Source organism: Echinops telfairi, unplaced genomic scaffold (genome assembly GCF_000313985.2).
Source record: "Echinops telfairi isolate 266 unplaced genomic scaffold, ASM31398v2 ScPeMD7_7424;HRSCAF=8462, whole genome shotgun sequence".
Taxonomy (NCBI): domain Eukaryota; kingdom Metazoa; phylum Chordata; class Mammalia; order Afrosoricida; family Tenrecidae; genus Echinops; species Echinops telfairi.
Window position 1 is genome coordinate 77,570,537 of NW_022111324.1, and position 26,868 is coordinate 77,597,404.

General features: G+C 37.1%; 1 protein-coding gene across 3 annotated transcripts in view; it reads right to left on the reverse strand.

Annotated features, from left to right (window-relative positions):
- AKT3 (AKT serine/threonine kinase 3) overlaps positions 1–26,868 on the reverse strand; it is a 322,148-nt gene that overhangs the window by 105,167 nt on the left and 190,113 nt on the right. For all 3 annotated transcript variants that reach the window (XR_006680827.1, XM_045298105.1, XM_004699953.2), the window contains exons 6-7: positions 8,512–8,577; positions 7,259–7,327 (exon numbers count right to left, since the gene is read on the reverse strand). Coding sequence is in view for 2 of the 3 variants with exons in the window: in XM_045298105.1 (XP_045154040.1) it covers positions 7,259–7,327; positions 8,512–8,577 (135 nt within the window). In the remaining variant the exon portion in view is untranslated. The remainder of the gene's footprint in view (positions 1–7,258; positions 7,328–8,511; positions 8,578–26,868) is intronic.

A 26,868-nucleotide genomic window follows, 5' to 3' on the forward strand; every position in this document is an offset into this window, starting at 1 on the left:
AAATCTGTCTTTTAAGAAGTATAAGCCAGAGGGCTTGTTAGGAGCAATAATAGCAAGGCTTTATCTCACAATCTTTGAACATGTCATCAAGAAAAATGTAATCATGCTTGGGAGAGTAGAAACCAGTGCGAGAAGGAAGCCCACGTACTGGGTTTAACGACACAGTAGCTCAATCACTGAAATAATCATACTAGGAGCCAGAAGGGACTTGAAAGCACCTAAACAACAACCTTAAGGAAAAAATAATAAATAACAGAAATGAATAAAATAGAAAACCCAAAATTGATAGAAAAAATGTCAATGAAATCTAACACTATTCCTTTAAAACTCAATGAAAAACTACCAATTAAAAAAGCACACACACAAAACTACCAACTTTTAGATAGATAGATCAGAAATATTTAGAAGAAAAGAATTCAGAATACTAATACATTATATCATGAAAGTAATCACAGATCCAGTACTTACTAATAGTATAAGAAAACATTAATAGTAATATGCATATAAGATAAACTCAGTATTTTTGATGAAGTAGAAAAACGATTTCCAGGTAAAATCATTATCTGGAAACATATAAACTACCAAATGCCACTTAAGTAGATAAATAGTGTAATATAGTTTTATTTCCATTTAAAATTTTCAATCTATTATTAAAAGGGTAAGTAAAAAAATTCATAAGGTTCAAATTCATATACGCACATGCTAATAAAACATGTTTAAATATCTCAGTGGATAGCTGCAGGTGTTTTTTCAGTAATATAATTGTCTTAGTCTCAAACTGAAAACCCACTGCCATTGAGTCAATACCAAGTCACAGAGAACCTTTAGAGGGTTTCTGTGACTAAATCTTTACAGGAGCAAAGAGGCTCATGTTTCTCCAATGACACCTTCCAATTAAAAATACTTTGTCACAGAAAAGAACAATTTTGAGGTCAGGGCCAATATCAAATTTTTAACAAAACCCAAGTGGACATCTTCAAGTCACTGAAACTTTGAATCAAGCCTATGTGGGTGCTGCCCCACATAAATCAACAGTTTTCAGTTAGATCAAATGTTTTAAAGAAGTTGGGAAGACCGCAAATATGAGCCAAGAGTGAACACCATCAACTTCGGTGAATGATAAAAATGACTGAAGTCCAGGAACTGGTGAAGGAAGTCCACAGAATTACCATCGATGCATGAGCTACTGGAAGTTGGGATCGCACGATTCAAATTACACACTAAAAATATTCCAAATTAATTTTTCTGTTAGCTTTATACATTAATTTAAATATTAAAATGCATGATTTTTGCCTTGGAAATTTTTGAAATGCATTGGGTGAAAATAATAGAATTCTGAAATAACCTACATAATATGTTAATGAGTAAAATAGTTAGCAAAGAAATTATCTTGCCAGACTCCTGAGAATAATGATATTTATATCCCTATGAGTTTAGTAAAATTTTAAAAATCATCACTATGAATATGAAATATTTTTTATTTTAAAATCACCCAAATCACACCTCCATAAATTAGTAAGTAGAACTAGAATGCTAACTGCTAGCACACTTCTGTCATATGAAATTTAAATGAGAGGATTTTGGTTCACTGAAGACAAAATGTCACCCAAATAATGAGAAATATGAAACAAATATGAAAAGATCTCAAGAAGATGAAAGTAATATCTATAAAATAAAATTATTTTTATTAAAGAAATACGGAACACAAAATGAACTAAATGTGGGCAAGAATTGTAAACATTTTTCTTTTTAATTGTAAACATTTCAGTTAGTTCAGTTGTAGTCCATATCAAAAGAATGGGAAGAGTTTATCAGATGAATAACAATTTCCTCTATCCCCTAATGAAGCTCTACCTCTCAAGAGATTTTGGCCTTGTGAAGAATTTATAGAGGCCCAATGTATAGGTCTGAGAGAAATGAAGTTCTCAGTAAGATTTTGAGGAAGAATCCTAAATGCAGACCTTTCTAAACCAAACAGTACCACCACCATCTTATTCAATTTTCAGTTTACTTCTTCCCAAGATGGTTTCTGCTTCCAATGGAAGTTTATTAACACCTAAGCTACAAAAAGAAAGTGGCTTGGATATGTTAGGAACAATATCATTGACCACACTATTAGTTGTTTTAAAATAATTCCTATAGATGCTGATAACCATTTACCAAAATTTACATCGAACTCACTTCTACAGTATTGTTCTACTATACTCTAAACTAACCTTTACACAATAGCCAAGGATGGGCCATCTGCCAAGTCAGAGAAGAAAGGCGCCACCTAATCCTCTGCTGGAGACTCGAGAGATAACAAAATCAACAAACCTATTTCCTTGGTTAGCCCAGATTTCAGATGCTCTGTTACACTTACAATGCCTCGTTCTTCCCAGGATCCTCCTTAGGATGTTCTCATCACCAAGATGTCAAAGGCACCGTACTTGGACATGTTTAACTATGTACTTTTCTTTCACAGGACACATCTTTACTTCCTTGGTTTTAGCATTAAAGATGATACTTATTTGAATCTCTGACCTAACTCTTCTGCCTTTTTATACCCCACCTGGCACCTTAAATATAAGATGATCATCTCCAAATGAATTCCTCATCAAGTGTCTTCTTTATGCACAGCAACAGTATCCCCAAGCCGGCAAGTAAGAAATCACTTATGTTTCTCCTTGTATATGTCATCATAAGTGCTGGCAGTCACTAGAGAGATGATTGATTTTCACCTCTCTAAAAAAGTGGCTGTGAACATTTTTTCCCAGTTTCTTTGTTTCCTGAAAGGATCACAACAGGAGGTCCTGCGTAGAGTGGGCAAATTATATGGAACAAAACTAAAATTTTAACAAAAGACTGCTTACTGGTCTAATAGAGACTGGTGGAACATTTGAGATGATGCCCCTTAGATACCCTTCAGGCCTGGACCTGATTGCACCATAGTTTAACATGCAGAAAAAGATAGCCATGTCTATAAGGTGAACAGTAACACCAGTAGGTACACACTTCTTACAACTACCTACTATATGAGATCAAAAGGGCAACTTATGCCCAGGAATAAAGGTCAGAAGCCAGAAATGGCTATAAATGGAGGAGGAATAGCAACTACAAACACAGGGAGGAAGTGGGAAGAGTGCTGTTTTATTGTGGGGATTATAATCAATGGCATAAATTAAAATATGAATAGTTGAATTGAAAAACAACTTGCTTTGTAAAATTACCCAAATCACAACAAAAAGCTTAAAAAGAAAGAGGAAAAAATCCCTCTAATGGTATGCATTGACATGAAGCAAAAAATAATGAGGTTTTTGTTTCTCATCTTGAGGGTACTGTAAATATATGTAGAGAAGCTCATTTTCCTTTTTTTTTTTAATTTTAATTTTCCCCCCCTCCCCTTCCCTTTCCCCCATGCACCCTTAATAATTTATAAATTATTATAAAAGGAAAATGAGCGGATTCCGGGAACCCAAGAGGCAAGAAAATTTTGGGAATGATGAGGGCAACAAATGTATAGATGTGCTTTACACAATTGATCTATGTATTGTGACGAATTGTATGAGCCCCAATAAATTGATTAAAAAAAATATATATATATATGTAGAGAAGAATGGAAGTTAGAATGATCATACATTTAAATTCCCTATCTAGGAATCTAATGTATCTAATAATATACTCTCTTTCTAAGCCAGTTTAGCTAAATTCATGAAAATGTAATGCGAATATGAGGCAAGAAGAGCCCTGGTGGCACAGTGGTTAAGCATCTGGCTGCTAACCAAGGTAGTCAGTTCAAACCTACCAAATGCTTCACACAGGAAAGATACAGCAGTCTGCTTCTGTAAAGAAGACAGTCCTGGAAAAGCCATGAGGTCATTCCACGTTGTCCTTTAGGGTTCCTATGAATCAAAATTGACTCGAGACACTGGGATTGGTTTAGGGTTTGGATATGAGGGGACTGCCTTATATTTGGCATGCCTATCAGTGTCCATTAGCTTTCAAAACCAATATTTCTATCAAAATACACTTATTTCAAGATACTTGAGAACTTCAAATAATACTGGCCAGCATATATAGTAAGAAGGTCTAAACGATGTTAAACTCCAGTGTGGTCTTTTAGCTAAAAGAAGTCCAGATATATACAAAAATGTGAGTAACAAACGGAAGACAAAAAAAATTTTCTCAACTTTTCAAAGTATTTATATTGGAAGATTAACGTTCTAGAACATGGGACAAAACAAAGCTACTGATAACTCCAAATAAGCATAAATTGAAAAGAAAATTCACGTCAGTGGACCCACGAAAGAAGTGTAACTCAAGGCAAAATTGAATGCTGAGCTTTGCCATTTGAGTGAGTGCTACCAATGGAACAGAGCTTACTCTCCAACAGTATTCTTGTCCAGTCTCCTAGATAACACCGAGATATTCCATAAGAGATCATTCATGGAATATGTGATGTATTGGTGTGGATTCTTTGTGTGTATGACAGCTAGTTTATCTATTTCAATCTTACTTAAAAACCATAACTATTAGGTTTGGCATATTTTTTCTATAGTAATTATATTTTCTGCCATCTCTAGGAAGCATTCCTAGGCAGAATAAATGCCAAGGTGAACCAAAACTAAAGTCACCGGAAAAAAAACAAAAACATAAAACCTTTTGGAATCCACTAGTCGGCAACCAACAACAAAAACAGTAACAATAAATCAATTTCAAAATCATAAAAACTTCCAAGAACTAAATAACTATTCTAAGTATATTTGGTAACTTAAAACAAAGGTGGGGGGAAGAGATTACATACGTATAAATTTCATTTTTCTAAAATTTTATAATTTAAATTTTAATATGTTATTGATATAAAATTCACATATCATACACATCCATTGTTAAATCACATTAAAAAAGAGTCATCACAATCAGTTCTAGTGCTCCCTCCCCCCTTCCACATTGTAGTAGTTACCTAATCTCTTGTCAACTTGCGAAGGGGTAAAGTTTGTTTCTCTAGTCTACCCAGACACACACACAACTATTATTTACCCCCTGATTGCCCTCCCCCTTCCCACCCCTAAGTAATCAAATTTTTAGCTGTCTATATTCAAAATCATTAAAGAAAAATAATTTGGACAATAATAATGGCAATGCTAAAATTATAACCTATGCCTATGAAATTTAAAATTATATATCACATATAGAAGGAGTTCACCTGCTTAAATGCATTAAATAATAAATCTTATTGTACCAGATTCTTAAAACATATATTATGAAAAAAAGAGAAGAAATTCCAGGTAATATAAATAATATAGGCGTTTCAATGTTAAAGAAAACCATCAACAACAATATCCCCCCGCCCCCGCACCACCGCCCCGCCCAATGGGCGACCAACAACAAAAACGTGGGTGAAGGGAGAAAGGAGTTGGTGTAAGATATGAAAATAATAATAATTTATAATCTAGCATGGGGTCACAAGGGTGGGAAGGAGGGATAAAAGAGAAGCTGATACCAAGGGCTCAAATAAAAAGTAAATGTTTAGAAAACTATGGTGGCAACATATGTATAAATATGCTTGATACAATTGATGTATGGATTATTGTAAGGTGTAAGAGCCCCCAGTAAAATTATCTTAAGAAAGTAAAAAACAAAAACAAAAAACATCTGGCCAGTCTGAAATCTTCTGTGTAAAGTCTATGAACAATTATCAAAACTCTCAAAAGTGCTCTGGTCTTAGAATGAAAAGTGCAGGTGTATCTAGCTTCCTCTGGGAAGCTTTTCTTCATGCCACAACACAGAAGTTCCTATTTCTGTGAAGTCCCATGGACCATAATCTGTACTTCTGACTAGGAAGGTTTATTTGTGCATGTATAGATCATATCCAATAACTCCAATTTTTCTCGCCTTATTGCTTAACCTCACCAATGATTCTGTTCATATTACTCTCTCTGTCTGTAAGACCTTCTCAAATCACTTTCTCTGTTGATTCTCATCAAGCATTGGATGAGATGTAGGTCTTACCCGAAATACTAGATCACCCAGAAAGTGTTTTCTTTCAACCTATTTAGTTAGTACTCAGCTCTTGTATAACATGTTCTAATTTATAATAGATCTGTAAGACAACTTATATAAACCTTAGCAAGGAGAATGTCTTAGCATATTTAAATAAATCTACACTGCCAAGGCACTCACCATGAGTTTGAAAGAATGAAAGAATAAATGGTGCAATGAACTCATTCTTAGAAAAAGAAAATTCCGTAGGGGAAAATATTCTGTAGAAGATAATTAATTAATTTTGTAAAATAAGACTATTTTAATTTCATGAGATACAAGCCCCTAATAATAATAAAATTTATTTCAGAAAGTTACATTGCAAAATATTTCCAGTAAATTAATTTTTTCCTCACATTAACTTTGATCAAAATCTAAGAGTATATGGGGGAGGGGGGCAGCCCCAATCCGAACTACTACATAGACACCTGGCCCTTCCCCCAGAAGAATTTATTTCAAAGGACGGCACTGTACATGCAGCTCCGGGAGAGGGACATATCTGATCGGAGGACAAGGGAGCAGGTGAAGGGGGGGAGGAGAGAGTGGAGCACATCCTGGCCCACCAAGCCTTGAGGACGATGTTCCTGATTAGAGTAGGCAGTCCACAGAGAGGACCACATGGCCAGCCCCACTATGAGACATGATGCCCCTCACTGACCCATAGCCCTTTGTGGGAATTGCACCCGATCTGATGCCGCCACACCGAGGCAAAACACCAAGGGGGTGCAACAGAACAGCAAGGGAATGGAGCAGCAAGGTCCCCAGGGAATGCTGAAGGTGAACTTTGGGGCCAGGGCGTGCTGCCCCAAAAGACTGGACTGGAAAACACTCCTAAAGGCCAACAAATAATCCTTGAACTAACTCCAAAAAAAAAAATCTAAGAGAATAAAGTAAAATGTACTTCTAGATTCCAAAACTTAATAACATGATGATCTCAGAAATATATACTATAAAGGATTGTGATGAGTTGTACAAGCCCCCAATAAAATGATTTTTAAAAATAAAATAAAATATATACATCAATATATAAGAAAAAGACAGGATTATGTTTTAATATATATGTAATTATATTTTAAAAGATTATTAGAAATTATTCATCTCTCATCTACTCCGTAATAGACAGGGGCAAATAAACCCCTTTGAAGAAGTGGAGTATTACATTATTAAATAATTCACTTTTAAATAATGACAATACTACCATGCAAATCCAAGTGCTAGATTTACTTGTTTGACTCACCTCTCCCCCATTAACATATTCCATCACAAAACACAAACGATCTTTTGTCTGGAAGGAATATTTCAAGGACTTGAAATGAAAAAGAAAAAATATCGTATTATCATCCTATATTCATATCACTATAATACTAAAAGAAGAATACTTAGAAATAGAAACGCATAATTGATTAAATGGATCATTAGTGTTCTTTGTCTACTGCCAGTGCTTAAATGAGACACATGAAACTCATTTGGCTAAACTCAGCAATGGTTATGACTAAGGAGTTGGGGATTAAAATTTTAATTAAAAGTGAACTTAGTGCTTGTGACAAGCACTTTCAATCTACTAGGCTATCTATTTGAAACTGTAGTGTTCCCTGAAGTTCTTATTCATACTGCTTCAAAACTTTAGAGCTGCCTGGCTATACTGACAAATAAAAACGATCATGTTACAGAATCAGTCTACTTATCTAATTATACTTCTGAAAATATCTACTTTAGAGAATCCTAAATTTATAAAATTTGCCCTTCCAAAAGACTACCTGTTATTTTTAATCTTACTAAACACATCAATGGAACCAACAACACATAGAAACCTTGCAAATGATGGCTCGATTTACGGACTCTAAAGAGAGAACTAAAAAGAAAGTCATTTATTACAAAGTAACTAAGTTATAGAAATATAACTCAGTTTATAGTCTGATTAGTGAAGAAAACATATCACAATTTATCCTGTCTAGATTTAATATAATCAATATGTATTGCACTCATTCCTAAAATAAGTCTGTTTCTGTAAAAGTATTCCATAAATATTTTTACTCTTCTCATTTGAATGCCATGGTACCTGATCATTTTAATATTAACCAGAAGCCAATTAACAAGAGAAACAAAAACTTTTTAGATTTATTTTAAGGACTGTTTTTCGAAGTCTACCATCTAAGTGGTTGCTTTAAAATGGCACAGGTGATTTTATTTACTCTAATTTTTCTGGTATTAATTAAAACAAAAACAACATATGAAATTCATGAGCAAAAAAAGTTTTTAAAATGTAATGGATGATGAAAGCATTAAATGGAGTGTTTATAAATGTATATATTATGAACATAATTCATACAATTCAATCATTTCAAAGAAATTTGACTATGGTTTTTCCACAAAGAAAATGGCATGCTTAAATGAGTATGAATTAAAACTACTGTCCATGACTGAAGTTTCTGTAACAGAACTCCTCCAACTCGAATGTTAAGATCACTGTCTCTGCTTCTAGTCACTTACTGTTAAAAAGGGATGTCTAGTGTTCTTTAATACTCTGCTTTCAGTTAGGGTATGTGCCACTTCATCCTAAGAAAGAAAAAGGCAAATTTTTATGTTATAAGCACTTAAAATCTAAGAAGTTCACTATTTCTCTAAGACCAGTTTAGGTTAAAGCTAACGAAATTATCAAAATAGATTTTACAGTAGAGTATGGCTTTTTTATGGCTAAGCTTCCAGTAAAATGTATGTTACTTATGTTACGGTGTATACATATCCACAAAGACACACATGAGAGGGTTCTAAAATAAAGCTCATGGAAAATAAAATGGAAAGACAATGGAATTTTCCATGAACTTTGAAAGCCCCATTATGCATATATACATGCATATGTATTTATTTAAATTAATCCATTCAGATGGTTGTAAAATATTCTTTTAAATAATTTATTAGGGGCTCATACAGCTTTTATCACAATACATACATACATCCGTTGTGTCAAGCACATTTGTACATTTGTTGCCATCATCATTCTCAAAAATTTTTCTTTCTACTTGAGCCCTTGGTATCAGCTCCTCATTTTATTCCCTCCCTCCCTCCGTCACTAACCCTTGATAATTTATAAATTGTTATTATTTTTTCATGGTTGTGAAATATTAACATGTAAAAATCACTCAAAGTTAATGTATATCAAATAATGATAACAATTTAAAAGTTCTATTACAGACATAGAAAATTAAATAGTAAGCTTTTCTCCTTAAAAGAAAGGCCTTCCCACCTAATATTTGAGACATGAGATAGCTAATATTTCCATGTTTGGAATACATTTTATTCAAGGGAACATAGTGAATATATTTAAGTAAAAATTAGAGAATCCATAAATCATCTACTTAAAAGAAAACAAATAAATTATCAAAAGGCAAACAGAAAAATGATACAAGATTTGATTCTAATTCAAAATTTTTAGAATTAAGGAAAGAGCATAAAAATTGCATCTATTTGCTAGTGGCTTTTCAATGTGTTCTCTGCCTACGGTGACAACATTGTATTTAAAACCCAAAATGCATAAAACGTTTACTTTCCAGTCAAATATCTTAAAAAGTAAATCCCCTTACTATATGGAGAACCAGGGTGGGAGGGGGAAGGGGTGGGTGGTTTCTAGTATCAGAAGTAAAAGACCCTTATTAGGAAAAAGGAAGTGAGGAAGTACTGGCTTCTGGCAAGGTCCTAAACAAAGGTCTTTCTGGGGCAATTTTAAAATAATATTATCAAATCAAAATAAGATGTGGAAGGCAGAACATCAGAACACGACATCATATGAGCAGTTAACATCTTTACAAATTCTTAAGAACTTAAAGATAGAAAATGATTGAGTAGATTGATCAAAGAACCTAAGACTACAAGTATGTTTGAACAGAAAATACAATTAACATCGTATTTTAAACCAATGAAGCTACATGGGCATATGAAACTATTACAGGTTATATTTTATTTTATTTTATTTTATAGCAATGGCAGGTTTAAGCACTCAAGTAATTCAAAATCACTGTTTTACGACTATAACCCCCAAATTAAGCAGAATAGAAGATAGCTTTACATGAAATCAGAAGCAAAAATATAACACTGATTTTTTATGCTCACAGTGCCTACCTAGCAGAGGCCTAGCATCAATAAGCACTTAACAAATATTTGTTGAACTTAACTATTTTTTGTAGGAATGAATTTTTTTAAAGTGAGGTATATGGGAATCCATTCATTCCTCCATTTAACAAATATGTAACAAATACATGCTGGGCATTATTCTGGATATTGAAGACAGAGAAACAAATAAAACACAAAAAGTCTGTCTTCATGGATTTTTATTTGAGTTAAATAGTAATCAGTGTTAATGAAAAACAAAACAGAAGGGGATACTACAGATTATCAATATAAAATAGATAAGCAATAAAGAAATGCATATTATACTTGTTTCTAAAAAATTTAATTCCTTCAGTAGATAAACTAAACCTTTTATGTGCATTTAAATAAATCCTAAGGACCATGCAGTTAAAAATAGTTAAAATAATAAAAAGACCTGGTCCCTTTGCTTATGGAGTTCATAGGCTAGTGCAGAAGGGATAGCAAACAGTAAATATCCAAGCTAATGGATAATGATCAATTCTATTAAGTGGTAAAGAAAAGTGGGGTATGGGACTCCATTACTCAAACAAGGAGTGAAAGAAAAGCAATGCACTGGAAAAGTACCAGAAGAGTTTAAGTTGGGTAAAGTGAGTTTATGCTTGAACAAGGTTACTCAGGCTGCCCTGAGAAGGACAGCAAAACAGGAGGCGTTACAGAAGTATGCCGGGGAATAAGTGAGCAGCGCTAGACCAGCAGTTCTCCACCTTCCTCACGCCGTGACCCTTTCATGCAGTTCCTTGTGTGGTGGTGACCCCAACCGTAACATTATTGTCGTTGCTACTTCATCACTGTAATTTTGCTACTGTTATGAATCGTAATGTAAATATCTTCAGGATATATGCAGGATGTATTTTCATTGTTACAAATTGAACATAACTAAACATAATTAAAGCACAGTGATTAATCACAAAATAGTATGTAATTATATATTGTAAAATATTTGTGTGTTTTCCGATGGTCTTAGGCGAAAGGGTCATTCCAAAGGGGTTGTGACCCACCTGTTGAGATCCGCTGGCTTAGACTAATAGAAAAAAGAGGAAAAGGGGAGACAGTTTTAAGCTATGTTCGAGATTTAAAATCAAAAGTACTAATGTAAAAGGTATATATATATGCCTCTGTGGTATAGTGATTTACTTCACAAAGCTCTTCTAACCACAGAGTTTGTAACTCGCATCCAAAGATTTTTTTCTGATGCATCTGAGTAAGAGAAGATGTAAAATTTTTAACAGAGTTGTTATTATAAAAACTTGGAGCTCTGATGTGGGGATAAATAAGCCTCACATCCAACTGTGTGTAAAATAAGCCATTTCAGAAGATGGAAGGATCTCACTACAATAAAAAGTGAAGATGTAGGAAAAGGGAAAACAAAACACAAATACCCAGCGCGCTGCGCGTGCGCGCGCGCGCACACACACACACACACACACACACACACAAAACAACAAAACAAATCAAACTCACTACAATGGAGTCAATTCTAACTCACAGCAACCCTTCAGTATAAAGTAGAACTGCCCCTTTGGGTTGCTGAGGCTGTAAATCTTTATAGGAGCATAAAGTAAACTGTGACACAAGAAAAGGGGCAGAGGAGTGATAGCAACAGAATGAAGCTCCAAAGAATGAAGCAGAAAGTTGGGCTTCCTGGTTCTGAGAGCAAGTAAAGACATGCCCTGAAGAGAGAGGCACCTCCAGGCACGCATCAGGAGCTAGGCTTCTAGAGTTGAGCTCCTTTGAGCTGAGGCTTATGGGGGAATAGTGTACCCTTTGGGCATTTCTCAGCAGTGCTAAAAGAGCTTTCTTTGTAACATTATGTGAGAGGGCAGAGGCCAAGGGTAGAGGGGCTGTTCTGACCAGAGTATCCTGAGCATTTTTCATCATGTTACCTTAACTTCCCTAATAAACCCAGTAATTCCAAGTATGGTGTGTGAGTTGTGTGGCCATTGCAATGAATTCTTGAACCCAGCCGAGAAACTGAGAGGGCTGTGAGAGGATATGTGGTAGTTACATAAATTCATATCAACTTGAAGATATAAAAAAGTATACGTGTGGAATTCAAACTGTCAGTCAGGTCACAGGCTGATGGACCTCGTTATGTGTGTGGCCTTCTCATCAGGAGGATCCTGGGAACCTTTCCTTCCCTCTCTGCCTTCACCTTCCTGTTGGGAACCCTGATTGCTGCCAGAGCCCTGTGACACGTCCATCACCATTGGATCCAAATGACTCTGTACCCAGCCACCTGTGCTCCTTTCTACATGCTGCATCACTGCATGTGGCTGTGAGTCTGAACTGGGACTATGGGCTAGTATGACTTCTGATGACACTAGTCAACCAAGCCTAACACAGGACAGAACTGATGAAGGAGAAACTGGGTGGACACATGTCTGAACAGAGGAATCGGCCTTTGGCTTATTTTGAGTCTGAGACTCATCCCTTTGTGAAAAGGAGGTCAGATGCTCCTGCCTCTGCCATATCATTTCTTACCTGAGGGTGAATCCAGTTAAATATTTCTTTAGGTGGTCAGAAAGAGATTCACAGAAGAAATAATATGTCTAAAATGCATTGGGGATGTTAAGGGATTTTGGTCGGTAAACTAGAAAAAAAATGTTAAGGGTAAGTATGAAATCCTTTTGAAAACAGAAAAGATGTTTTATCTTATTATTACATATAATAATCAAAAGTTTGTTGTTCCCCAAAATCATTTAAATTTCATGAGCAAAAAATTCATTTTTTGTTGTTATATACTCTTTAATCTGCCTAAGCAGAAAAAACGATTTCTTTGTTGCACTCCTGGAACTGGAATTAGTACCATGTGCATATTTTTCATATATGAAAAGGTATTTTCTACCAAATTTTACATCTGATCAATTTAATTTTTTTCCTGTTAATGCAAATGTAATGATACTGTATTTCACATACTAATTAGTTTCTGCTATGAAGATAAGGTATGCTCAAGCTGAAAAGTAAACACAGATGCCAATAATTTTTAATTACAGTTAAAAGCAACATGCCAAAACAAAAGTTAAAAGTAACAGCGCTAAAAGTTAGTGGCTAGAACAATGTGATGATTTTGAAATAACACAATTCCTTTATCACAATTATAAGTGAAGAGTGCTATAAATGCTTGGGTATATGAAATATAATCGTATTTTCATTAAAAAGCTTTTTGAAATACAGTTGTATTCATCGTGGTAAAATATTAAATAACAAGTGCTATAAAAATCAAATTTATTTCATAGAAAAAAATTGAAGGGGAATGGAATTTTATTTGAGGGGGAAGGAAGCAGGAGAATAGACTTCTTTCTTAATCTTCCTAACACTGCCATTTATCTATCATTCACTCTCTAATTTATATGTGTAGTATTCTATTTGCTCCATCTACAGTTTTGGGTTATTTAGTTGTTGTTGTTGTTTGTTTTGGGGGAGTATGGGAGAGGAAGAGGAGAACGTGCATGTCTACCTCATGAGCCGAAGGCACCAAGGTCGTCATCTCCTTCCATCTCTGTAGCAACTTGGTAGGTCAGGTTTTTTAGTCCAATTTTATACGAGGAGACAAGGGTTTTTGTTGAAGTTTTGTTGCTCAATCTGTAGGTGGAAACAGCTTACTACTACGACTGCGCACTGGAGTCCATGCTGACTCCAGTTTCTGAGACTGTAACTGTTAACTAAGGATACTAAGAAAGCCCCTTCTTTCTCCCAAGAGACAGCTGGTGGTTTCAAACTGCTGACTCTGTACTTAGTAACCCAACATGCAACTACTATGCCACCAGGGCTCCTCTCAAACAGCACAGCATCTACGTTATGAGGAACTTTCACTCTGTTCATATTATTTTCTTCATATTAATAACAAGACTATACCGGCAGGACCTGTCAAGAAGCTGGTTGAAAACAAGGCCCATTATGCCTAACATATTTCCTCCAGTGGCTGGGTGCCAAAAACAGTTTGTACTCAACAACCAACCTAACAGTTGTTGGTTTAAACCCACACAGTAATGTCATAGAAGAAAGGTCTGGCGATCTGCTTCCGTAAGAATTACAGACAAAACCATTATGGAGCAGTTCTAACTCTGAAACACATGTGCTTCCTTGAGTCATAGTCAGTTCCACAGCAACAACCAAATCCAGAGAAATAAGTAAGACCTAGAAGAGGTGCTGGGGAAATGGGAAGAACAGGGAAAAGGTGTCACTTTGCCACACTGTAGTCTTAAACTACAATGATTACCAGTGATCATTATTTACTTTTTCTGTGTTCACAAGCCATATGTTAGCAATCTGTATTTTTTTCCAAAGGAGAGATGTCACACTTATCAATCTCTGCATTTCTAGGATCTCACTTCCCCCCACCTTTTAGAAACTGAGCACTAGCCGGATGCTGACTTCTAATGTTTCTCCCACTCTCCAGCTGTCGGGCTCTCTTCTCGTTGAGCACTGATTGCTATTTCTATTCTGTTAAAAGATTCTTCTACTTTAGGGAGAAAATGAAGACAGAATTTTCTCTGTTAACTATGTACAATATCACCTTCCTCAACTATTGGATCTGATATTTTGTTCTTGATGCTCCTGTTCCAAATACTGTCTGGGTGGAGGACTATGGGCATCTGTTCTAGTCTTCCATGGTGTTATAATCTTATTTGACCCTAGTCTTCCTTAAACTGTAGTTTGACACTTGTTAGTATTACTTTTCTTTCCTTCTGCCTCTCCCAATTCTCATGATTTCAATAGGTCAACCTTTTCTGTTGTCTCTTTAGATTCCACATCTACAAAAAAAAATCACAGAGACACATTGATTATTGTTGTTAGGTGTCACTGTGTTGGTTCCAACTTGTAGTGACCTTACATACAACAGAAAGAAACACTGCCTAGTCTTGCACCATCCGCTCATTGTTAAGTTGGAACCCAAAACATATTGGTTAGTACCATTAATTTTCCCTCCAATCCCAGCTAAATAATGAGGTTCTTTCATTCATCTCCACTTAAATCATTCTTTTAATTCTTCAGGATAGTCATTTTCATTCTGTTCCAGGCCTCCTACCATGCCTGGAATGTATCTTGATTATATGTATCAATTCTACAAAGTTATCTTGTCCAGCTTAGGTGCTGGGATTTGAGTACAGGAAATTTTCAAGTCTAGAAGCTTTGCATTAAGTTGTCTGTATCTCAACATCAGTCCCTCACAATTTTAAAATGAGATGTTACTTCCTACTCAAGAGAACACAAATTACTGATAAAATTTTACCCATTAAATCACTCCCTCCTCCTAAAAACAAGTTCTTTCATTTACAGGACATTGTATCTCTTAAATTTCCTTCTCTGTCCTTTTTAAAAAAAAGTCTCTTGCAGGCTCCTGTTCGGCAACCCTTTCTTCTAGGACTCAGGACTCACATTTCCTCTCACTCTAGGGACACTCATTTCCATAGTGACTTCAGTCAGACCAATGACCAATGACTCTAAGGACCAACTCTGTACTGATGGGCCTTCAAATTTATCTTCAGAAATTCAAATGATGCCTGTTCAACATAGATGCTAATACTACATTTATGGAACGCGTCATTTTGGGGCATTTAGATTCCTCCATGAAAATTACAGAAACTTGTTTACATTTACCTCCTACTATTTATGCTGACTTTTATTCATCTAATGAGACAAATATATATATCCAAATTAATTTTCTTCTAAGCCTTCTAATCTTGAACTTCTCTGTGATACAGCTATCTCTACAGATATATGTAAATTTGATGTGACCATAAATTGAGTATCAATTCCAGTAACTCAAGTTTTATTCATGAAAACATTATTTCACTAATAAATATAATAAATATATAGTCAAGAAGTTCTTAGAAAGTAAACATCAAATGTAAAGACAATGCAGTGGAGATTGTCATACTGACAGAGCTAAGTGATCCTTATATGTTAAGTCGAACCCAATTATCTCAAATGTTGTATAGTATTAAATATTATAATTTTATATAAATATGTAGTATCACAATGTCATTTTTAAGTTAATAGTGTATAATTATGTTGTTTTTAAATAAAATAAGTTGTTTTTTAAAGAAAATGTGCAGTTTCAGTCATGTGTTCATTTGATGTGTTTAGAGAAAGGTATTAAACCTCAAACTTGGGATAAATTCAAAAATTTTAAATTGGAATAAATTTCAATCCTAATTCTCAAAACAATAGCAAAAACAAGTTTCTCCCACGTCATCTCCATGCACAACAATGCTATCTTTCCAAACTACTGAGGTTAAAAAACTTCGAATGATTTTCAACCCCTCCTCTTCCCTCACTGTGGTAGTTACATAATTTCATGTCAACTTGAAGGTAGGGGTAGTATTCAACCTGTCAATCAAGTCACAGCCTGGTGGTGCCTCCTTGTGGGTATAGCCTTCTTATAAGGAGGGCACTGGGAGCCTCCCTTTCACTCTCTCTGCCTTCACCTTCCTGTTGGCCGATCCTGATTGCTGCCAGAACCCTGTGATGTGTCCACTCACCATTGGATCCACATCATTCTGTACCCACCAACCTGTGAGCTTCCTGCATTCTGCATCACTGCATGTGGCTGTGTGAGTCTGAAGAGGGACTGATGGACTAGTGTCAGATTTATGGACTTGAGATGGACTGGGCTGGGATGTTTTCTTGATATATAATGACTTCTTGATATAAAGCTCTTTCTTATACATACATGAGTGTCACTGGATTGTTTCTCTAGGCAAGCCAGCCTAACATACTCACACTATATTAAATGTCAGAAAATCCTTCAACTCTACATGAAAATAGATAAAAAATCAGATTATATCACATCAACTGACCGGCAATTCTCCTGTTAAAATGCACTATCAGTAATTACCTGGATTAATACCAGTATTATTCACTCTTAATAAACTCCCTTACAACCCAGTTTATTCTGAACCCAAAGCAGCAGTATTAAAAACCATATCATGTCATGGCTCTGCTTAAAAACTTCCAATAGCTCTAAACTTTATTCAGAGTAAAACCCAAAATCTTTACAATACAATCAAGGACTGAAATAATTTCCCCACACTATTTTTATTCTAGACCAGCTATGATACACTTAGCATATACTAAGCAGAATCCTCCTTCAGGGCCCTTTTCACTGTGGTTCCCTCTATCTGGTACATTCTTCTTCCCATTAATTTTATCTGAATAGCTTGCTTCTTCACCTCTTAAAATCTTTGCTGAAATTCCACCATGCCACTGATGTTTTCTAGGTTCATTTTATTTGAGCCCCTAAAAACACAAAGTACTATCACACCACTATTCCTTATTTCCCAACTCTGCTTCATGCTTCTCTACAAAATGTATACTATATAATTATAAACTATATAGTTTATCCATTTATTATATGTGTTTCTTATTTTCTGGATAGAATGTAACACACAAAAGAAACTAAATTTTTGTCAGTTTTATCCATTCACATAGCCCAACAGTCTAGAAAAGTATCTAGCAATTAATTAGGTATTCAGTATATATTTACCAAAAGAATGAGTAAATTATGAATGAATTAATGGTGACTTTAAGTGGATGCTACTACCGAATGCAGAAGCATAATCAACTGCAAGCAGCAGCCCCAGAGCATTTATCAATGAAATTTCACTTCTAATAGTACAATGGCAGTTGATGAATGTACAGCAGATCAAATAAATCACATCCATTATCTGCTCCCTACCACAGTTACTGATGCAGTGAAGCTTCAAGGGACATGGAAAAAGGATAGTTTGGAATAAGCAAAGTGATGGGACAGTGACGATGAATCTTTGATGCGTAGCCAAGTCCCAAGTCATCCTGTGCTATCACCACAGTGGCTGTATTGTGATCAGTTATTGCAATGAATTTTGAAATCACATGACCAATTAATTATGAAATCACATGACCAACTCCCAGGGAACTGGCTCACTAGATACACAAAAAAATGTGAAACAAACTAAATATACAATCTGTTGATTATATTTATCTGAAATACCTAAAACGAAAGTAAAGGAAAATACAACAAAAGGCCTAGCACTAAGCCAACCACAGATTTCGGTCAATCCACGTCACAGCCACTAGCCTCAGGTTGCCCACCCAACCAGAGATGTTTGTTAGAACAACACGTTGCACACCGTCTTCTCCTTTAAATGCCAAAAACTCTCCAGTTGGTATGTGCAGTGTATGTAAGCCATTCTGAGCTAGCTCTGGGATAATTAGGATATATTACCCAAAACATAAGGAATCCTGGTGGCACAGTGGATTAAGCATCGGGCTGCTAAATGAAAGGTCAGAAGTTTGAACCCACTAGCTGCTCTCTGGATGAAAGATGAGGCAGTCTGCTTCTGTGCCGATTTACAGCCTCAGCAACCCTATGGAGCAATTCTGCTTTGCCCTATAGGGTCTCTAAGAGTTAGAATCAACTCAACACAAGTGGATTTGGGTTTGGGCACACCAAAGACTTGGGAACTCTTGTGATTAAGGGAGATAATTTTCTGCTTATTACTACTATGTAGCTTAATATTTGTTTGAAAGTTGACAGAGAAAACTGATTTACCACTCATCGTTTTATACACATTTCTGATGTGTAGCACTGATTGCAATCCCTATCATGTAACAGCACTTCCCCACCATTTCCATTTCCATTCTTCCTGCCTAGCCCTTTCTGTTGCTGAAGTTGACATAAGGGCTTAAAGTAGTACTTTGGGTGGGTTGATTAAGTGTCCCTCCTGGTGCCCACAATGACAGGCTCCTAAATAACCCACAAGGGAAAGATACCTGACTTCAAGCCACTGGGAAGAAGGGTTTATCAAATTAATCCAAAGGATGACTAATGAAAGGTCCTGACCCCTGGCTGGAGAACCAAAGGCATATGCACATGCAGGAATAAAATGGTCAGGAGATTAAAAGAACTCTCCCTGTGTACCTTAAAGTAGAAGTTCAATGCACTGTGATACCAAAACACCTTGGTGAAGTACTCATGGAGGCTACAACTGGATCGGGACAGTATGAAGAAAATGCAACACTTGATGGGATTATGGGAAAATGTAAATGACACTTGACATATTTGCGCTGATACTATGTGAAATGGTTGACCTGAATGTATTCCAAAACCAAACTCACTGCTGTTGAGTCAATGCTGACTTTTACAGACCCTAACACAGTATAACTGCCCCATACCCTTTCCAAGGCTGTAAGTCTTGATAAAAGCGACTGCCACATCTTTCTCCCAGGGAGTGGTAGGTGGGCTCAAATTGCTGGCCTTCAGTAGTTGAACAGTTAACCACTGCATTACCAGGCTTCTTCCTGCATGCATTAGAGCAGCAGTTCTCAACCTTCCTAATGCCGTGACCCTTTAATACAGTTCTTCATGTTGTGTTGACCCCCCAACCATAAAATTATTTTCGTTGCTACTTCATAACTGTGATTTTGCTACTGTTCTGAATTGGGCGACCCCTATGAAAGGGTCATTTGACGCCCCCCCCCCCAAAGGGTCGCGACCCACAGGTTGAGAACCACTGTATTAGAGGAATAGCTAATACAGCTGATTGAAGAACACGTTTGTTACCTAGTATTGTAAAACAGAAGATATTTTAATTTTTCCTTTAGCTGGTATTAACTGCATATGTTAAATGGTAACCTACAGTATTGCCTGGACTCAGGTATTAATTTGTAAGAATACTGAAAACAGTGGACAAAAACAAGATCGACACTTTAACTATACTTAGAATGTTAAATCAGCAAATTCTCTGTGCAATTGTTCTATCAATAGATGAGGGCCACTAATTCCAAATCATGGTAACCTTATGTACAACAGAACCAAACATTATCTGGTCTTTGTCATCCTCAAAATCAGGGTCTGCTGTTGCAGCCACTGTACCAATCCACCAGGCCCTGGATCTCCTTTGGCCTGCTGGCCTTTTACTTTATGAAACATAACCACATCCAGAAACTGATTTCTCCTGATGATAGGCTGAAAGCAAGTGTATGATTCACAGGGGTTGAATTGGCTCATTTCTGGAAGTAAATCACCACGTCTTTTTCACTAGTCTTAGTTGGGAAACACTGCTGAAACCTGTCCACCACAGGTTGTCCTGCTATTATTTGAAATACTGGTGTTCTAGCTTCTAGTATTGTAGAAACATGCAAGTCTCCAAAGTAAAATTACCTGATAGCCCGATGTGCAAGTGTAAAGGTAGATGACTCACAAAGACTAAAAGATTATCATAGCTTGGATAAAGCAGCACTACCTAGAATATTAGCAGTTCCAGTTATTATTTCAATGCTATAAAAATAGTATTTCAAAGGAGATTAATACTCAAACTTATTTTACATATATTTTTTCTTCATTCCATTCTCAAAAAGCATCAATTCCAGTTAGCTTTCTGGTGAAAAAAGAACCTAATTTATATTTACCATAGGCAGTGACTTTGGTTTGGGAATTTGCGTTAAAGTCAAATAACAAGGTCCTTCCAGCCATAATCCCTATGTGATATATTATAATTCTAGCCTTGATATCCCTGTGACTATAGTCCCATTCTGGAGGTAATTAACTGAGGATGAATAGGAATAGGATGAGATTAAGATCTGACTTACTAGAGGGTAGGAATCAGGTCACACTCTTTGTTTAATGGTTATCTTGGGTACTGGTGCTTGTAATGGATGTAAGGAATGAAATGCTAAAGCTGGATGAGAAAAGCTGCTTCTGGAAAGACCTGGGGAAAAGCCTGGCTGATCAGGGCTAATAAGAGGTCACTGCCAACTGGAAACATCCTGCCAGAGACTCCAGGTAATATATGCATACATGAGATACAGTCCAGGGGTAGAGAATAGATTATTATACTTGGGTAACATTAAAATGTTAATTTTATTGCACTATTAATACTCAGTGTAACTCTCACCAGACAACCTTTCCCTGCATGGTTCTGGTGAGGTTGGGGAAGATATGGATAGAATTCACCTGTGAATAATTGTGAACAGGATTCCCTGTAAAGCCATCCTGCTGTGTATGAAATGAGACCTTTGAGAAACACTGGTTAAGAAGCAGAAGTGGAGTGCTTCTCTGGCCCCAGAATCTAGCTTACCTGACATTCAGATTTTGGACTGAACAATACTCACCATCAAGTAAGACATTTCTTTGAACTTTCCTGAATTTCTGTGGACATTGTAGTGATTCACAGAACCCATAAATGTGAGGAATATTGTGGAATATATGGAGCTGAATAGCATCATGGAAAAGTTAAACATTGGGCCATCATCAATCCCTAACCCCTTGGAACTAAAACAAAAAACATTGCCATTGAGTTAATTCTGACTCATGGCAACCCAATAAGGCAGGATAGAACTGCCCCCATGGGTTTTCAAAACTGTAACTCTTTATAGGAGTAGAAAACCTCATGTTTCTAATTCAGAGGAGCTGGTGGTTTCAAATGATGACCTCACAGTTAGTGGCCCAACATGTAACCATTACACCACCAGGACTATCCTGTACTAATTCTCTTAGAAAAGATTATGAGGGGATACCCCTCAAAAACCGGAATTGTTCTGAGTAAAATGGAACTTTCTTCATATGCATTGTTGTCAATAGATCAGCATCAAGCAACTCACTCTGATTTAGTGCACACAGTGGCAACACCTGGGAAGCTTTCTCTCTGGTCACAGTGAATTGTTTTGTAAAAACAGTTTTCTTCAAAACTTGTTTATCATGATAGCTGTCTTAAAAGAAGCATGTGTAGCTATGAAATTTTGTTTCCTACTTGGGAAAAATATTTCAGAAATTGTTGTGATGTTGAACACAGCTTACAAGAACACCACAATGGGAAAAACTCAAGTGTACAAGTGGTTTTCTCGTTTCCAAACAGGTGAAATGTCGATAGATGACAAACTTTGTTCTGGAAGTCTGTCAACTTCACGAACAGATGAAAATGTCAATTCATACATAGTGCACGTGGACCCTGCTCCACTAGGTCAGATTGTTATGGTTTCTATTTAGAGGTTCTGAAAAGATAGCATAACAGTGTGCAACAAAAAGGCCTGATTTATGGCAGATGGGGACTGATTTTGCCACCACAACAATATACCTGCCTATTGAAGCCATCTCATTGTCCAGGTTTTTGGCAAAAAACAACATACCTCTCTTGCCCCACGCACCTTATTAACCTGACCTCACTCCATGCAACTTCTTTTTGTTTCCATGAATGCAGAAAGATATGAAAGGACAGCAATTCGATGACATAAAAGAGGTGAAGAAATAAATGAGGGAGGTGATGTCAGCCATTCAAACAGATGAGTTTGAAAAATGTTTCCAAGAATGCAATCACAGATTTAAAAAATGTATTAAGTATAATGGAGAATACATTGAAGGTGATAAGGTTGTTTTGTAAAACAAAAAAAAATTAAATACATAGCTTTGGGGGTGAGAATTCTGTTTTTTGGGAGGAGTGTACCCCCTCATATTACCACAGATTGTTTTAGTATTACCCCAGGGTTATTTGAATCCATAACTGTCAAACTTGGTTAGAAAGTAGTTACACTTAACGTAGGTAGTGAACATTCTATGCTATACTGATATCAGAAATTTTAAAACAAAATAGGGATGACTTAAATATAGTGGTGACACTCATGACTAAAAAAATCCAAATCCACTTCCATGGAGTAGATTGTAGCACATAACATTTCTGAGGCTGTAAATATTAACGGAAGCACATAGCCTTATCTTTGTCTGGTGGAGAAGCTAGTGGACTGAAAGGATGATCTTGTGGTTAACAGTCTGGTGTTTATAGGCAGCCCTACCAAGGCAAATACATGAGTATTAAAAACCAAAAAATGAAACTCTCTGACATCAAATTGATGCCAACATACAGCAACCCATAGGACAAGACAGAACTGCCCCTCTGAGTTTCAGAGACTGTTATTTTACAGGAGTGCTGGGTGAGTTTTCAACTGCTGACCTTGAGGTTAGCAGCCCCATGCATGACCACAACCACCCAGGCTCCTTTCTGTTCATGACTACCAGAGGGTGGTTAATCGATTTCTTTTTCTGTTGTTGTTGGGGTATATTTATGGTAAAGATATATTTAATTACCCAAGTTACCAGTCAAACTGAAATTCTCAGAACTAGCAGAAGCCATATGTGCTGTCCCACAGTCAACCAAACTGCTATTGTTGCATCCCCATGAATTAAATCAGCAAGAATACAGTGCCTGGTCAAATTGTATGAATTTTGGAGCACACATATTCCACATATAAGAATATTACTAGCATAAAATCGATAAAAATACTCAAAAGAGTATCATATTTCAATAATACATGAGCAACGGCAGGTTACATCTGAATCATGGTGACTCAATCAACACTTTCAGGCGCTTATCTACAATACGATTCTGGAAGACCTGAACACTCATGTAGATTGAAGCTTATGGTAAAAAGCTGTGCTGCCTAGTGGTATTGCTGGGATTTTGGATTAAGAAATTTCCAGATGGTGGCAAACTTTGTGTCATTTAACAGACAATATTAGCTTGCTATTGGGTAGTATCTGAAATGGCTGGCTAAAGGATATACTATAATCTTTCCCAAGAGTTTTATTATTATTTGTTTTGTTGTGGTTTCTTTGTGGCAGAGATATACAAAACAAAACCTTCACCAATTTATATGTGTAAATCAGTAGCATTGATTATTCTTTGTTGTACAACCATTCTAATATTCTTTTCCAAATCACTCCACCACCATTAACACAAACTTAATGATCTATAAGCAAAAATTCTGCCTCTCCCTTCCTCTCTCCCTCCTTTCCATACCTGTAAACTACTAATAATCATTGGTTTCTATGTACTTGCTTATTCCATGTGAGATCATATAGTATGTGTCCCTTAGCAACAATTTTCCCCGGGTTATAACATACATAGAAACTTATCTGTAATGTGTCCACCCACCAGACCAGCAGCAGGAGTGGCTCCAAGGGGCAGAGGTCAGAGTCGGGATGGGAGGGACAAAAAAGAGGTCGGAAAAACCAAGGAAATCCGATCTTTTGTTATGGAACTTGGCTGGGTTCTATGCCAACTACCTGCCATTGAGGAACAGTGATGTGTCAAATGTGCCCATGGCAGTGCAGGTTATGGGTTTACATATTTAATGTACACATACAAGAACACATACAGACCGAAGAAAAAAACATGTCTACCCTGTAAAGGATGAAGTGGTTTTTGTATGAGATGGGCATTTGCAGGAAATTGGCTATCCTACTGTGCTTATTCTACCCAGTCAGCGTCTAGTTAAGTATTCAAATCTTTTGTGGACAGAACCCATTTTATCTTGTACATAACTCTTATATTATTACTATTATTCTACTGCATCCACAAGTGGTCTTCAAAAAGCTCATGGAAAAATTCAATTCCGTTTTAATTCCATTTTCCAAGAACTTTTAGAAGTGCCTTTGTATATATATTTTGACTATCCATTCATCTTTTGATGGACATTATTTGTTTCCATGTTTTGCACACTGTGAAAAGTGCTGGAATGAACACTGACTTGTAGGTTGCTGTTTGTATTTCTGCTTTCATTTCTTTGGAATACACACAAAGGACTGGGATTGCTAGGTCATATAGGAGTTCTAGGCTCAACTTTTTGAGGAACCACTAAAATCTTTTCCCACAGTAACTATACTATTTCATGACCACCAGCAACGACCAGGGTTCCCATTTCTCTACAATCCCACTAACACTTGTTTTTCCATTGAAAAAAATCTGGTGGCAAGAATGTATCATAACGGTATTTTGAAAAATGAAATACCCATAATGTTATCTTGAGTAATGTTAAAAAATAAGGTGTTAAGACAGTGTCAGCAACAGTTCTATGTCCACATAGAAGTAGCCCACACAGGTATATAATACTGGAGGTATTCATCATATTCAGGAGCGGAAGGATCTTCTTTTCCTCTAGGACTAACTCTGAGTGATTGACAAGTCTCACAGTCACATAAGCAGCATCTGCTCCAACAATACAGAGATCACTGAATAGGCATTCTCAGTACAAGGGAAAGACTAGCAGTAAGAATGAAGTCACTGCTCAAGAAAGTTCAACACCCAGAAGGGCTAATTCTCTATTAGGTTAGAAGGCCTGAGACTAATCTTTTAACTCCAAACTCTGCACCATGGGTCCACTGTGGGTCTCAAGGTCTTCATGCCCTTTACAACTACAGTGACTTGGTCAACCTTTCTCACTCCACACACCCACATTCAACCTCACCAGAATTTTTTCCTTTTCTTGTGGATTAGCCTACATTTGCAACTGAGTAGTGATATCTGCCCATTCCAACCTTGTATAATTCTAGAAGTCCAATAGCCTTATTTTACTTTGTCCTATTCTGCCCCATTTAGCCAAAAAAGGCTAAAAAAGAGGCTAACCAAGCACAAGGAGTGAAGGAGCTTCCACAAGCAAATGGATGGCTTGGGATTATGAACCATATAATAAAAAATACCGATTCCACACGTGCATAAATAAACACTCAAGTATAAACCGACGTGAATATCAGCCGAGGCACCTAATTTTACCCAAAAAACTGCATACAAAATGTGCTGACATCCTGGCCCACCAAGCCTTGAGGACAATATTCCTGCTCAGAACAGCCAATGCACAGAGGATCAGATGGCTGGCCCCACTACAAGACACGACATCCCTCACTGACCCAAAACCCTACAGGGGATAACACTGGAGAAACAGTATAGGAATTGTGCCCATTCTGGCCCCACCACACGGAGGCAAAACACTAAAGGCATGCAACAGAACAGCAAAGGGAGCAGAGCAAGTGTATTAGTCTGGGTACTTTGGAGAAACAAATCCACAGCGAATCATGTATAAGAGAGAGTTTTATGCAAAGAAAATGTGCATCACAAAAAACATCCCAACCCAATGCTGCCCAAGCCCACAAGTCCAACATTAACCCATACCCAACACCAGTCCACAAAGTCCTTCACCTCACAAAACAAGAGGCAATAATGCCGACTGCAGGAGGAGTCTGCTGTCATACAAAGGACAGAAATTCGTACTCTGCCTGCTGCAGTTTAACTGTGCTCTCCTTCACCGCCTTGGTAAGGCCAGACTTCCCATGATGCTCCTTACACCAATCTGACATGCTGTCCAGCAACTCATCTGGCTGCTTTATAATCAGGTTAGGGCCTTCTGCCAAAATGTTAAGATCCGAGTCAGTTATCAGACAGGCCATCTCAATAATCTGGTCCTTCTCAATGTCCAATCCTGTCATCTCCAAGTCCACCCGGACCATTCGCTGAGCCATGCTCTCCCCTGCCGCCATCGCTGCGCCACCTTCGCGGACACCTCGCGCCCAGAACTGCCCGCCACCCACACGCACCCCTCGCAACAGCTTGGAGCCCAAGGAGCCGCCTAGCATCACCCGGCCACCATAGCCCCAGCCTAGCAGTGGGCGCTGGCGCAGGCGTCGCCAGCCCAGAGGGAGGCGGGGAAGGAGAAACCACAATTCAGCCTGGCCGATAATCACATGTGGTGCTGGTTAAAAGTCGGAGAAATGCAGCAATAAAGAGACAGGTTGAGTTTGGCCACCGACACCTGTGGACTTGGTTTACAGGGAAAAAAGGAGGAAAGCTGAGTCTGTGAACGTGTAAGCACCTCAGCACTGGCAGGGGTCTCCACACGGCTGCTCCAGCACCCAGGGCTGCATCGGGATAGATCCATGCGGCTTCTCCTTGG